Genomic DNA, 16,134 nt, shown 5'->3' with positions numbered 1-16,134 from the left:
GCTGCCAGGTCACACCACTGTATTGCAGTGCGTTTTTCAGCGCAGTGTAGTGTCGCAATCCATGGCATTGCACCAAGCTGCAGGCAGCAGATCTGAATGAAATTACAATTGTGACATTTTCAATAAAGTTCTAGTTAAAAAAGTAAAAGTGCGATGTGCAGGGACCAGTGCAGCGATACTGTCTCCTTTCAGCGCACCAACAGTAGCCATGTGTTGTTTTAAAAGGCCCTTTAGAGCTGAAGCCTGCTCTAAACCTATCTAAGCTTAAACCTACTCCCACCTGCATTCTAAGCCTTATACTAACTAGCCTGTAAAGGAAAAATGTGTATACCTTATCTAGGGGCGCTGTGGTCCAGTCATGTGATCAGCTCCCAGTACTGGCTACAGGGGAGGGGGGGAGGGGGGACAGCAGACAACGTATGCCTCATAGTAAGTCTATGGGTGATGTCACTGCCCAGGCACTGCAGACATTGTCGCTGCTCTCTCCTCTCTCCTGAAGCTGGCCTGCTGGGGAGATCACGTGACCAGATGGGAGCGCCCGTAGATTACGTGTACACATCTTTTCTTTACAGGCTAGTTTGTATAGTGCTTAGAATGGGGTTGGGAGCAGGTTTAGGTTTAGATATGTTTAGACCTGACTACTGCTTTAAAAGGGAAGTACGGCCAAAGCTTTTTTGGCCATACTTCTCCTATGGATCACAAGAGTGCAGTTTGTCCTGCACTCCTGTGATCTGTTTTCAGCTGACAGCGGGCTCAAGCTCTCTGCCGGCTGACGTTACAGAGCTGGTCCAGGCTCTAAAAAGATTCTGACCATATAATCAGGATGGGCCCAGAAGCCTGGTCTGGTATATGGCTCAGCCCCTCAGCAATCCACTGAGTGCCTCATCCAGCTTCTCCTGCCCCCTCCGCAGCCAAGTGATGGAGGGGAAATCAGAGAGCCACTGACTGATAGTCACAGAGGGGGAGAACTGAGCGATTAGCGGTGTTTGATTGCCCGGCTCTCACTGAAGAGGTGGCAGGGGACAGATGCAGCCTCGGATCGATGCTGCATCCACCTAGGTGTGCGTATAAGATTGTTTGTTTTTTTTTTTTTTTTAAATCCCAAACTTTATCTTTTAAACGTTTCAGCTTTCTTACTTGCTGAACAACTAAAATTTCTAGCAAGGTTTTTCCCCTAAAGTAATTTCATATTTTTTCATTTACAAAATGTAGAAGATTTACAGCCAAGGATACAGGTACAAGGAATTAGTTATTTATTTGAGTAACATAGTAGTAGAGCTTGCCTGGTAGAACAAAGATACTGGTTTGTATCGCAATGCTTTAAATAAGTTAATTAAATTATATTCCATCATACTCGGGGACAGAATGTGCTCACTTAAAGTGTGACTCATAATCAGAACCGTCTAAATTGAGTTAATTGCTACACTACTAATGATATACAGTGTTCATCGCTGCAGTAAATCTATTTGTTTCTCATTTTTTCATTTTATTTTATTTTTTATGACACAGTACCATTTAACGTTCTTCAGTTCTGCACATGTAGCTATTAGGATGTTTTTTTGCACACAAATAACCTAAAAGTATGATTTAAGCCTTTGGCCATCATAGGTCTGTTGAGTAAAGACTGTGCTTCCATTTCTTGTTTCCTATGACAATTAGCTTCCTTTATTCCATTTATTTTAAAACTTGCACTCTTAAAATGACAGTTGGGAGCTGAGTGGTTGCTATGGGCCACAAACAATGCACTTCTTAACACATTTTTCATACATTACGTAATATGTGTTAAGGCATATAGGCAGAATGGGGTACACCTAGAGCTTTAATGAGTGCAAGTGCAGCAAAAAAAAAAAAAACTTTATTTGAGCTGGTTTTGGAAAGAAGACAATTGCAATGAAAGATGTGCACATTTATACAGGGAGCTCTAGAGCACATTCTTCTGATTTTCATCATTGGAAAAAAAATACTTTATACCTGGACTGAATAAGTTAACTTATATGAGTTTGTGTAACCCATTGCAGCTTTCATTTACTGGGATTACATTACCAGATATACTAAATAGTTAATAAAATGTATTTATAGCAGCAAAGTCAATCTACTTCCTTCCCCTGTGGCTGTTATGAAAAGTTAATAATGGCTAGAGAGTTCATTACTATAATTTTCTATATCCTCTGTGCATTTTCATAATGATCATATATTTCATGTTATGAAAACTTGAACTGGAGTGGAATCTTTCAACATAACCTTGTAAGGCCGGGTTTGTACTAACTGCGGCCGCGGCTCGCAACAGGGGGTCCAGTGCGTCTCTGTTTTTCAGGTGCGAATCTGGTCTGAATTTGTGCCTGAATTCTGCCCTAAAACTGAGCCAAAGACGCACAGGACCCTTTTTCAGTGTGGATAATGACCGCCCTGGAGGTGTGTGAACCGACTCGATTGAGAGCTGTTCAGTCTCCTGTCAGGCAAATTGGATGCGGAGAAACTCGCATCCATTTCGCATAAGTGTGAACGCAGCCTTAAACCTTTTTAGCTCGAATTACGTATTTTACAGAAAAATAGAGATTTCATTCCAAAGCATGCGCTCCTCACGTGTTAAAATAATGCATTGTTATCTTCATAGTCACAACTCTCCTGTTCTTTTCATGCAGTTTTTATAGAGTCTCTGTAAATAGCTGGCCTTGATATAGTGCTGTTTGAGAACATTATTGAACAGATAAGTTGAGGTGAATGAATTGGATGAAAATTCTTTTTTTTCTTTAATTTGTTAGCAAAATAAGTGGTGTTGCCTGGCTTGGCTACAATTGGGGTGACGACTAAGCAGATTTCATGTTGGTTTTAGCATAAACCAGGTATGAGATCTTGGAAGGTTAAGTATATGAGGAAACCATCCGGCCATAAAGAGATGATTTGTATGCCTAACCTACAATAAAAAAAAGTCTATTGATTAAAGTTTAACTTGCAGGTATGGAGTTACTTAACAAAAAGACCTGTGCCAATTGTGAAAAAAGAACTCGGGCCATAAAACCCCAGAAATTACAGTAGATCTGTCATCAGCAAATCTTTTCTTAATGACTGATTTCAACTCGCTTATCTGTGAAAATTTCTGACCGATTATGTTTATGGTCTGCTAATAGACAGTAGGGCACTCTGTAAACACCTGTATATTTTATGTTCACTGCTGCTCTATGCTCTGACTCTTTTTTTTTTTCATGTTCTCACTGTGTTCCAAGCAGGAGTATAACTATGCAGTCCTGTGTCATGATGAGGACGTAAGTTGTAGCACTTCCTCTGCTTACTGCATCAACCTTGCCTGCTACCCCCTAACATGCACTGGGTAGTCATAATGGCATGAAGTGTAACTGTGCATACTCCATGCTATCTATGACTCACAATTTGCTGTGACATTTATTTCTATTAGGCTGCTCATATAAAAATCTGCCAGCCAATATAATTTGAGTATAATTAAATGTTTATGCATGCCTGCTGTGGTGCTAATATAATATCAACACATGTAATTATTCCTTATATTCAAGTTTGAAAACCTTTTATGAAGTGTGTTTTCAATACAGGCAACCTTTCCTTGATATGAGCTCACTTGGACGTGGGTAACATCACCAACTTAAGACATGCAAAAATGTGATTTTCATTTAATTCCCTTTGTTTATTTTGCTTAGTTATTTGGAGACCCAGAGTAGTTTGTGTAGAACTAGGAATGAGTCACCTCAGTTCCTGCTCCCAAAGATGCTTACAATCTAATATTTCTATTAGTTTGATAACCTGTGTGTGCTTTACTCCATAAAAAAGCTTTAATACAAAACATGTCAAGTGTGGTATTGAAACATAAGCTTGAAGCTGAACTCCAGGAACAAAAACTTTCATTTACATATTCCTCAGTATATGAAAATTGCATAAAATGGGCATGAATCCTGTACACCAAATGCCTTTGCACAGTACCTTGTAAAAATATCAGTGACATAATCACTGTGTGTAAATGTCCTGTACAGATAGCAGAGCTTCAAGATTCAAGGAAGAATACACATGACTTTTTTTTTTTTTAGACAATATTTTCTTGTCCCGGAGTTTAGCTTTAAAGTACATTACTGTACACATCACCATCTAAATATACAATCCCTGTGCCTTCTTCTTTAGATTACCAAATGTATATAATGTGACCCTAAAATCAGCTTGTATCCAGTCAGGTAGGCCTTAGGCAGGCAATAGATGATACAATTTTATTTCCTTCCACTATCGGTGGAAGGAAAGAAAATTGCTTGATTTCCCCATCAACCTAGTCGGCGTTGATGGGGAAATCCCTCCTGAGGAGATATTTGTGTTCTGCCGGCAGGGAGCCTTTCTGGCCGCCTTAACACAATAATAACATGCAAAAAATCCAGCAGGCTGGTTGTACTGAAGCTGATTGATGGATCGATTTTAGTACAACTAGCCTGCTCATAGATTTATCAGATCTCGGCCAGTCGCTGCTGAACCGGCTGACATTCGATCCATCCACGGCCAGCTTTAGCACCACATAGTTGTTGGTAGAAAATTAAGTTTTAAAAACAGATTTTAACAAATCTTTAAAATCAGTTAACTGATCAGTGTGGTTAGCCTAGTTTTTTTTCTTGAGAAAGAAATGCAATACAAGTGCCTGTAAGAAACATTTACACACAGGTTAAGATCTGTGGACACCACATGGTACCACAGCCCAATGTAACTGTGGTACCACATGGTGTCCCATGTAAAGCTGCTCACACATGTTGCAAAACTGGAGAGTGCAAAATCTGGTGCAGCTGTGTATTATAGCCAATCAGCTTCTGACTTCAGCTTGTTCATTTATACTTTGACAAAAGCTGCACCATATTTTGCACTTTCCAGTTTTAGTAAATCAACCCCAGTGTGTTGTACAAATTCGTTTAGATTTACCAACAAAAACAAGAATTTGAATCTTGGTAAATCTGTAGGAGATTGTACAATCAGATTTTAATGTGTGTGTGTGTGGCCATTTAAGAAAAACAGTTGTGTGCCACCCTCTATAGATTAGGTTATACATGCAATACCTAACCTGACAGATATGGACAGCACTTTAGGTTGTTAATGCAGGGGAAAATAGTAGTGGTTATTTTGTTACCATGTTGAGGGACAGATGGCTGGGTTAGTTTATCTGTACCAACATTGATTGGATGAACGTTGACTGTTTGCATAATGGCTTTGATATGACACAGCTTGCAGACATTTGGAAGCACTCTGGTACAGTACTCCTGGCAGGTGTTAAAAAGCACAATTTGATACGCTTGTGTATTCATTAGAAAAATTGTGAAATGCATTTTTAATGCAACAAACAATTCTGAATTGATATTACCTAATCCTCAACAGTACTCAGCCAAGATTACGGAGCGCAAGCACAAGGATCCATTTAAGCTCTGCTGCACTTGCTAACAAACCGCATGCTGAGAGGACAGAGGACTTAATCAGTCTGCTTCTATCCCTTTGTTTTTCCAGTCACGGGCTGGGGCAAAAAGACATCCTTGGTGTACTGTTTAACAGTTGTAGAGAAATATCAGGTCAGTTATCCTAACTGTGCTATCTGCCTGGGCTGTGTACATCTCAGAACGGGAAGAATCATTTGGCAGGTAAAAACAATTCCCATATTTTAGCTGTTTTTAGCTGCTTGGAGTTTAGCTTTAAGTATAATGTATTCCCTCATTACCACTAATCTTTCTCTGATTTTACTTCTCTGGAGTTGTCATTAATACACTGCTCAAAAAAATTAAAGGAACACTTTGAAAACACATCAGATCTCAAAAATATCATGCTGGATATCTATGCTGATATAGACTGGGTAATGTGTTAGGAAAGAAAGGATGCCACATCGTTTGATGGAAATGAAAATGATCAACCTACAGAGTGCTGAATTCAAAGACACTCCGAAAATCAAAGTGAAAAATCGATACAGCAGGCTAGTCCATTTTGCTGAAATTTCATTGCAGCAACTCAAAATGGTACTCAGTAGTTTGTATTGCCCCCACGTGCTTGTATGCATGCCTGACAACATCCGGGCATGCTCCTAATGAGACGATGGATGGTGTCCTGGGGTATTTCCTCCCAGATCTGTACCAGGGCAGCACTGAGGTCCTGAACAGGTACAACATGGCGGCGTCAGATGGACCAAAACATAATTTCCCAGAGGTGTTCTATTGGATTTAGGTCAGGCGAGTGTGGGGGCCATTCAATGGAATCAATTCCTTTTTATCCTCCAGGAATTGGCTGCATACTCTTGCCACATGAGGCTGGGCATTGTCGTACCCCAGGAGGAATCCAGGAACCACTGCACCAGTGTAGGGTCTGACAATTGCTCTGTCCCTCTGGGTGGGTGTCATATGACTTCCGCCGTTCTCGCCGCTCTCACATGCCCCCAGGGGCGCGCAGTGTGGCAATCGGGGATGCAGTGTGTCCCTTCGGGACACAGCCCATCCCGATCAGTGTAAAGAGCCAATAAAAAAATGTCCCTTACCATGTGACCGGCTGTGTCCAATCACAGCCGGCCACATGCACTGTACCTGTGTACGCCGCTCATGCGCGCCCCCAGGGGCGTGCGGAGCGGCGATCGGGAATGGGGAGTGTCACTTTGACACAGTCCATCCCCAATCTGGGTAAAGAGCCAATTTCAATCACAGCTGGTCACAGAATGTCAACAAACCCATTAACTAGCTGTTACCGGACTCTCCTCCTCACACCGATCCTGTGTGAGGAGGAGATTGCGGTAACAGCTAGGTACCAATCGTACAGTGCACAGTAAACACACGGATTGCCCCCCCCCCACCCCCAATAAAGAGGACCTGTCACTAGCCCATCAAAGTGCCTTTCACCAGCCAACCAAACTACCTGTCACCAGCCCATCAGGTACTCTGATGGGCTGGTGACAGGTACTCGGGTACCTGTCACCAGAGTACCTGTCACAAGCTCATCGGAGTGCCAGAGTAGCTGTCTCCAGCCCAGAGTGCCAGAGTAGCTGTCTCCAGCCCAGAGTGCCAGAGTAGCTGTCTCCAGCCCAGAGTGCCAGAGTAGCTGTCTCCAGCCCAGAGTGCCAGAGTAGCTGTCTCCAGCCCAGAGTGCCAGAGTAGCTGTCTCCAGCCCAGAGTGCCAGAGTAGCTGTCTCCAGCCCAGAGTGCCAGAGTAGCTGTCTCCAGCCCAGAGTGCCAGAGTAGCTGTCTCCAGCCCAGAGTGCCAGAGTAGCTGTCTCCAGCCCAGAGTGCCAGAGTAGCTGTCTCCAGCCCAGAGTGCCAGAGTAGCTGTCTCCAGCCCATCAGTGTACCAGAGTAGCTGTCTCCAGCCCATCAGTGTACCAGAGTAGCTGTCTCCAGCCCATCAGTGTACCAGAGTAGCTGTCTCCAGCCCATCAGTGTACCAGAGTAGCTGTCTCCAGCCCATCAGTGTACCAGAGTAGCTGTCTCCAGCCCATCAGTGTACCAGAGTAGCTGTCTCCAGCCCATCAGTGTACCAGAGTAGCTGTCTCCAGCCCATCAGTGTACCAGAGTAGCTGTCTCCAGCCCATCAGTGTACCAGAGTAGCTGTCTCCAGCCCATCAGTGTACCAGAGTAGCTGTCTCCAGCCCATCAGTGTACCAGAGTAGCTGTCTCCAGCCCATCAGTGTACCAGAGTAGCTGTCTCCAGCCCATCAGTGTACCAGAGTAGCTGTCTCCAGCCCATCAGTGTACCAGAGTAGCTGTCTCCAGCCCATCAGTGTACCAGAGTAGCTGTCTCCAGCCCATCAGTGTACCAGAGTAGCTGTCTCCAGCCCATCAGTGTACCAGAGTAGCTGTCTCCAGCCCATCAGTGTACCAGAGTAGCTGTCTCCCGCCCATCAGTGTACCAGAGTAGCTGTCTCCCGCCCATCAGTGTACCAGAGTACCTGTCTCCCGCCCATCAGTGTACCAGAGTACCTGTCTGCAGCCCATGGCTCCTAGATTATGTGTTGGGTTGTTTGCTTTCCAAAATGGGGCATTTCCATTGTCCTGGTGCTCCCAGGCCTTCAAAAGTATGATAGGTTGTATTGAAATTGGATGTGAAATTTTTGCTCTTAGAATGCCTGAAGGTGCTACTTGGATGTTGGGCCTCTGTATGTGTGGCCAGGCTGTGTAAAAATCTCACAGACGGGGTATCGCCATACTCAGGACAAGTAGCATAATGTATTTTGGGGTATTATTTCTGCTCTGTACATGCTATGTGTTAGAAATATCTTATAAATTGACAACTTTATGTAAAAAAAAATAAGTAAGTTTTCATTTTCTTGCCACATTTTCCAAAAATTTGTGAAAAAAAATGACATGTTCAAAAGATTCACTATGCCTCGTAGAAAATATACGTTGGGAGTGCTTGCTTTCAAAAATGGGGTCGTTTTGTGGGTAATTCGATTGTCCTGCTGCTCCAGGGCCTTCAAAAGTGTGATAGGAAATTATATGTGTAATTTATGCTCCTAGAACACCTTGGCCCTTTCATGTTGGACCTCTGTATGTGGCCAGGCTGTGTAAAAGTCTCACACGTGTAGTATCGCCATACTCAGGAGGAGTAGCAGAATGGGGTGTAATTGCAAGTATGCATACACTGTGTGTGAGAAATAACTTGTTATGACAGTTTTGTGTTAAAAAAAAAAAAAAAAAAAAAAAAGTCTTAATTTTCCCAAGAATTGTGGGGCAAAAATGACAACTTCAAAAAACTCACCATGCCTCTTAATGAATACCTTGGACTGTCTACTTTCCAAAAAGGGGTCATTTGGGGGGTATTTGTACTATCCTGACGTTTCAGGGCCTCAAGAAATGAGACAGTCGGTACATTAGGTGTGATCAATTTTCAATGATTGGCACCATAGCTTGTAGACTCTATAACTTCCACACAGACTAAATCTACACTAATGTGGGTTATTTTTTTTACCAAAGATATGTAGTAGTATAAATTTTGACCCAAATTTATGAAAAAAATTACTTATTTGCAATATTTTATAATAGAAACTAAAACAAAATGTGTTTTCTTATTTTTTTAAATTTTCGCTCTTTTTTTCACTTTTTGTGCAAAAAATATAAAACCCAGTGGTGATTAAATTACACCAAAAGAAAGCTCGATTTGTGTGGAAAAAAATGATAAAAATGTGATTGGGTACAGTGTTGCATGACTGAGTAATTATCATTCACAGTGTGAGCGCTCTGAAAGCTGAAAAATGGTCTGGGCCGTAAGGGGGTGAAAGTGCCCTGTATTGAAGTGGTTAAGGACCTTCCACGGCCCTGTCCAGCTCTCCTAGAGTAACTGCCTGTCTCCTGGAATCTCCTCTATGCTCTTTAGACTGTGCTGGGAGACACAGCAAACCTTCTGATGTGCCATCCTGGAGGAGTTGGACTGCCTGTGCAACCTCTATAGGGTCCAGGTATCGCCTCATGCTACCAGTAGTGACCCTGACCCTAGCCAAATGCAATGTTAGTGAAAAACAGTCAGAAAAGATGAGTAGGGAGAAAAAATGTTTGGCTCTACCTGTAAAACAATTCCTATTTTGGAGGTCCTCTCACTGTTGCCCATCTAGTGCATCTGTTAAGTTCATTAACACCAAAGCAGCTGAAACTGATTAACAACCCCCTCTGCTACTTAATTGATCAGATCAATATCCCAGGAGTTTAATTGACTTGATAATATACTCTGATTAAAAAGTATCCCTTTATTTTTATTTTTTTAAGCAGTGTATATTGAAACAATAGGCATATTGTAATCAGTTATCTCAAATTCTGAAAGCTGTGACGTTTGAGTTTGAGTGTGGTCCAGATGATAACAAGTTGATACATCTGTTCTTCCCTGATGAAGAAAGATCTAAATCCATTTTCAGCTGGAAACTTTGGCTGAATATTCACAGGCTTTCTTTGATCAGTGGCTTGTTTTAGTAAATACAAAATTACTGTAATGGTGCACATTAAGATTACAGCACTCAGATTTTTGGTGATTGTGTGTACATGCAGCAACAACAAGGCAAGCCTGTGAGGTGTGTGACAGTTAATAATATAATTTTTCTGCGCAGTATATGGCAGGAGTAGGAGGTACTACATAAATCTGCCATCACTTATACATATGAGGTTCTTAATTTACTGTGTAAATGGTTTGACCATGCACAGCATATGTTCAGATATTATTCTCAACACTTGCAAACTGTTGTGACAAGCAATACGTTTCAAACTTGTAGGCTTTTTATACATTGCATGACAGGGGGTACCTAGTCTGTGTCTATATAAAAAAAAACTGTTCTCTGTATTTCACAGATTTCCTTTTAATTTAATGATGTCCAACATCTATGGCTTTGGCAATGTACAGTGCCTTGAAAAAGTATTCATACCCCTTGAAATTTTCCACATTTTGTCATGTTACAACCAAAAACGTTAATGTATTTTTTGGGGATTTTATGTGATAGACCAACACAGTGGCACATAATTGTGAAGTGGAAGGAAAATGATAAATGGTTTTTAATTTTTTTTTTTTACAAATATCTGAAAAGTGTGGCGTGCATTTGTATTCAGCCCCCCTGAGTCAATACTTTGTATAACCACCTTTTGCTGCAATTACAGCTGCAAGACTTTTTGGGTATGTCTCTACTAGCTTTGTACATCTAGAGAGTAAACATTTTGCCCATTCTTCTTTGCAAAATAGCTCAAGTTCTTTCAGATTGGATGGAGGGCGTCTGTGAAAAGTAATTTTTAAGTCTTGCCACAGATTCTCATTTAGGTCTGGACTTTGGCTGGGCCATTCTAATACATGAATATGCTTTGATCTAAACTATTCCATTGTAGCTCTGGCTGTATGTCTAGAGTCATTGTCCTGCTGGAAGGTGAACCTCCGCCCCAGTCTTAATGTTTTTGCAGTCTCTAACAGGTTTTCTTCTATGATTGCCCTGTATTTGACTCCATCCATCTTCCCATCAACCCTGACCAGCTTCCCTCTCCCTGCTGAAGAAAAGCATCCTCACAACATGATGCTGCCACCACCATGTTTTACGGTGGGGATGGTGTGTTTAGGATAATGTGCAGTGTTTGTTTTCTGCCACACATAGTGTTTTACTTTTTGTCCAAAAGGTTCAATTTCGAGCTCATCTGACCAGAACACCTTCTTCCACAAATTTGCTGTGTCCCCCATATGGCTTCTTGCAAACTGCAAACAGGACTTCTTATGGCTTTCTTTCAACAATGTCCTTCTTCTTGCCACTCTTCCATAAAGGGCAGATTTATGGAGTGCACAACTAATAGTTGCCCTCTGGACAGATTCTCCCACCTGAGCTGTGGATCTCTGCAGCTCCTCCAGTGCTACCATGGGCCTCTTGGCTGCTTCTCTGATTAATGATCTCCTTGCCTGGCTTGTCAGTTTAGGTAGATGGCCATGTCTTGGTAGGTTTGCAGTTGTGCCATACTCTTTCCATTTTCAGATGATGGATTGAACAGTGCTCCATGAGAGATTTAAAGCTTGGGATATTTTTTTATAACCTAACCCTACATTAAACTTCTCCCAGAATTTTATCCCTGACCTGTCTGGTGTGTTCCTTGACATTCATGATGCTGTTTGTTTACTAAGGTTCACTAACAAATCTCTGAGGGCTTTACAGAACAGCTGTATTTATATGGATATTAAATTACACACAGGTGGACTCTATTTACTAATTAGGTCACTTCTGAAGGAAATTGGTTCCACTAGATTTTAGTGGGGGGTATCCGAGTAAAGGGGGCTGAATAAAAATGCACGCCACACTTTTCAGATATTTATTTGTAAAAAAATTGTTGAAAAAACACTTATAATTTTCCTTCCACTTCACAATTGTTAGTCTGTCACAAAAAATGCCATAAAATACTTTTACTTTTTTTCGTTGTAACATGACAATATGTGGAAAATTTCAAGGGATTTGAATACTTTTTTAATGTACTGTATGTAAGTGTAAATACCAAATTTAGAAGAATGATAGCCTTATTAATATTGATACACTCAAGTACATTAGCTTGGGAACAAAGTAGTTAAGTTTATAACCTAGTTTTTTTATTAAAACAATGTTGAGTCCTCATTTAAACTGTCTGTGTGCCATGTCCCTGCATCCCATATGGGATTCAGTGCTTGTCAGTGGGTCTAATGCCTGCGGGCAGGACATTCCTTGCACATAGAGGATATGAGTGTCAGGCACATGATCCTCTCTTTTAGAATACAGGCGACAATCAATAAGCCCTGTGCTCTGGCTTTATGCTGCTCTTTCTTTTTTGTTGTGAAAACATTTTAAGAGTTTGTGGTATATTTAATGTGCATATAGTATACCTTTCTGTAAAACATATAGGCCTTAAATTTAGCAAAGAAAATGTAAAGAATGCAAAGACCTATAGCAACCAATCAGCTTTCATTTTGCCTTTTTAATACCGTAAAGATTGATGGGATTAATGTGAATAACCTTTTTATTTCTGTAGCCCAGGTTTAAAAATGAAACAAGAATTCTGATAGGTTGCTATGTGTAAGGCGCCCTTTCAGCGGATCCGCCTACTCAGCTGGGAATCTTTCTGCTGATCCCCGCTGAGCAGGTGGATAAAAAATCAGTGTCCGCTCTGCACAGCCTGCTTTTCTCTATGAGCAGTCAGATGGAAATGGAACACTTGGCTATTTCTATCCAACTGTCATCTGATCCAATCTGCCAGACGGATGGGGAATGGATCCCCATCTGTCTGTTTTTAGTGGACAAGATTGGATCGAATGTCGGTGGGTATCAATGGACACGTCTGCTGACATTTGCTGCTCCATAAACAGCAATGGACGGTCCGATCAGGTCCGCCTGTCAGTTTTTTGAGGCTTGTCCATGTGAAAGGAGCTCAACACGACTTGTTCTTCCATAGGACTAAGACATCAGTCACAAAGATTCCTCATGTTTATCTGGCACCCTGGGGTCCACTGCTGATAACTTTGCATATAAACAATAACTATACCTTACATAAAATCAGTTCAAAACCCTAGGGCAGTAATGGTGAATCTTGGCACCCTAGGTGTTTTGGAACTACATTTCCCATGATGCTCATGCTCTCTGCAGTGTAGTTGAGCATCATGGGAAATGTAGTTCCAAAACATCTGGGGTGCCATGGTTCGCCTTCACTGCACTAGGGTATAGTTAAATTCTTATAGACCTGTAAATGGTAGCATTGTTAAAATGTATTAAACCTTGTTATGTTAGAAAAAGGGATTAGTGCAGGTTGTTATGGATGGTCTAATGAGGAAATCTGGAGTTTAGGTGGGGAAGCAAAGGAGAGAAACGGTGTGTTTTTAATGTGGCAGCCTTTCCTTTGCTCTCCAACTGCTCTGTTTAGCTTCCACAAGCCTTATGCAAGTTGTGAGTTGCTCCAGTTGAAGCATACACAGGAGGACTGAGAACTGTCTGCACTCCCTCATGTAAAAGCCTTGGGCCAGTCACCAAGGACCCTTTACTGTCAAATGTTTTTCCATATTCAGAAACACGGTCTAATTGTAGTACTTCCAGAGGCTTACTGGAGCAAGGGGGAGCAGGTCTATTAGTCAGGTACTTGTCAGTTGTGTTTGGAGCTGCTGTGAGAAAACTGTGAACTGTGCTTTGTAGTTGGTCACAGATTATTTTAGCATCCAGGTATATTGCATAGTGAAGTCTAACCAATATAAAAGTCTGGGAAAACATAGTAATTTTTTTAAACCAAACTAAGCTACATCTGAGCACCACAAACTGAAAAACGCTATTTAATTATTTATTATTCAGAGCAAACACCCATTCATCCATGTCTCCATTCTTTATTTTGCTAAGAAATCACTTTGAAAAATACCCCCCTAACATTTCAGGCATTAACCATCTTGAGTAAGGGCAGATGATTCATGTAGCATTTCCTGGAATCCAGGCCTGCATGCAGGAGGGTGTGCGAGGCTGAGAAAACCCACCTCCCATGAAGACTCCTGGAATGTGTGATATCATTTGTCTAGGCCTGGAAACCAAGATTTAACTGAAGAAATTTTGAAAAACGGTTTAAAACAAGAAAATATTAATAATAATAATAATAATAATATTATAGTGGATTTAAATTTAAACTTTACAACTTGAGGATAGACAGTACAAATACAATACACTTTAATACTGTAGGAATCAGAGGGCCCTGCTCGTTAGAACTTAGTCTAAGAGGGAGGGTCAAGAGATACAAGAGGTAATAACTCTGGGGGATGTGTTGATGGAGAAATAAATGTACAGTTGTTGGGGGGGGGGGGGGGGGGGCAGATCGGCTTGTCTGAAGATATCAGTTTACAGGGATTGTCTGAAAGTAGACAAAGTAGGAGATAGTTGAACAGATTGGGGTAGAGCATTCCAGAGGATGGGAGAGACTCAGAAAAAAGCCCTGGAGGCGAGCATTGGATGAGGTGACAAGGGAGCTAGAGAGCAGGTGGTCTTGGGATGAGCGAAGAGGACGATTTGGTTGGTATTTAGAGACCAAGTTAGGGATGTAGCTGGGGGCCAGATTGTGCATGGCTTTGTAAGTTACTGTTAGTATCTTGAATTGAATTAGTTGGTTGAGTGGCAGCCAGTGGAGGGATTGGCAGAGAGGAGTAGCAGACACCGAGCGGTTTGTAAGGTGGATGAGCTTGGCAACAGCGTTCATGATGGACTGAAGGGGGGATAGCCTATTTAGAGGTAAGCCAATGAGGAGGGAGTTGCAGTAGTTAAGTATTATATACTTTCTTATCTATTTACTAATGCTAGCAGCATAAGGATTAAAAATAGTCAATGTTGACTGAGAAAGTTTAGTTTCACTTTAAAGCCAGGTCAGTGAATCTCCTCTTCCTTCACACTTTTACTGAAGCTGAGGGCCTGAAAATGTGGGTTACAAAAGCATTCATTGTCTTCCACTCCCTACATAGAAAGTCAATTCCTTTGCCTTTCTCTCTTTCAGTCCCTCATCCACAGTCTTTATGCCCATACACACGAGTGGAAATTTGGCTGGGCATTTTCGTCCGACGACCGATCTGCCGATTTTCGGCTTGTTAGTATGATGCTTCCAAAAACCGACTCCGACTTTTTGGCCGAAAAAATCCTGGTGTGCAGGCTATATAATTTTTGTCGACCATCAAAACGCGTCAGATTTTCGTCTCATTAGTACAGATTTCGATGGGGAAAAATCTTATGAGCAAGACTAGGCATGCTCAGAGATGAAAAAACTCATACAAAGCAATCCAACACATGACATCACTTCTGAAGTAGAATTCTGTCATGCGGGAAAATTCGTGTGCAGTCTAGAGCACATTCCAACCAACAAACACGACTCTGGACAAAAGACAGACGACCGGTCGGCGGAAATTTGTTGCGTGTGTACGAGGCTTTAGGGTAAAAGTTTTAGGTAATCACCAGCTTGTCATTCCCAGTTGGATAGCATTTCTAGGTGACAGGTTAGCATTGGGCAGATATATTTTAAGGTTTTCTTGGCAGCATTAGGTGATATGTGGGCCTAAAGGCACGTGAGAGAAATTTTACAAAATTGGACACTGCTCCTCTTAGCATGACATAGGGGTTGATTTACTAAAGGCATATCCACTGTGCACTACAAGAGCACTTGGAAGTGCAGTCGCTGTAGATCTGAGGGGAAGATCGGAAATGAGGGGAAGCTCTGCTGATTTCTATCATCCAATCATGTGCAAGCAAAAATTCTGTTTTTTATTTTCCTTGCATGTCCCCCTCTACAGGGACTGCACTTCACTTGTAGTGCACAGTGGATTTGTCTTTAGTAAATAAAGCTCATAGTTGGGAGTTGGGCAGGTTTGAATTAGGAAGAGAATTTGGTTACAGAGGTATTGGGATTAGGATTGGGGGAAAAAAATGCCCTTTTGTAATAAAAGTTGTTCCTAGCAGAAGGGTGGGTGTTAAGTCACCAAATGTTGAGTACTTGAAGGCACCAGTGATGAAAATCTACTCACTTGCAAATTAATGGAGTGATTTGCAATGTTCAGATGGTTTCCTGCCCTGAGGGCAGTTGGATTGCGCCTGCATGTCAGGGCATAGACGGATATCTATGGGCAACCTACAAGCTTGCTACACACCCCAAGTTACTGACATTTCCCATATTTTAATCTTTGCAGGATATTATTTTTATT

At 41.7% G+C, this 16,134-nt stretch overlaps 1 protein-coding gene across 1 annotated transcript in view; it reads left to right on the top strand.

Moving 5' to 3' along the window:
• The window catches only part of ARMC9 (armadillo repeat containing 9), a 272,464-nt gene that overhangs the window by 108,333 nt on the left and 147,997 nt on the right, over positions 1–16,134 (top strand). The window contains exon 9 of the mRNA XM_082251375.1: positions 3,228–3,263. Within this exon, the coding sequence (XP_082107501.1) occupies positions 3,228–3,263 (36 nt within the window). The remainder of the gene's footprint in view (positions 1–3,227; positions 3,264–16,134) is intronic.

This window comes from Pelophylax lessonae (assembly GCF_965119305.1).
Source record: "Pelophylax lessonae genome assembly, chromosome: 3".
In the NCBI taxonomy this organism is placed as follows: domain Eukaryota; kingdom Metazoa; phylum Chordata; class Amphibia; order Anura; family Ranidae; genus Pelophylax; species Pelophylax lessonae.
This window is presented reverse-complemented; position numbering and strand designations above follow the sequence as displayed.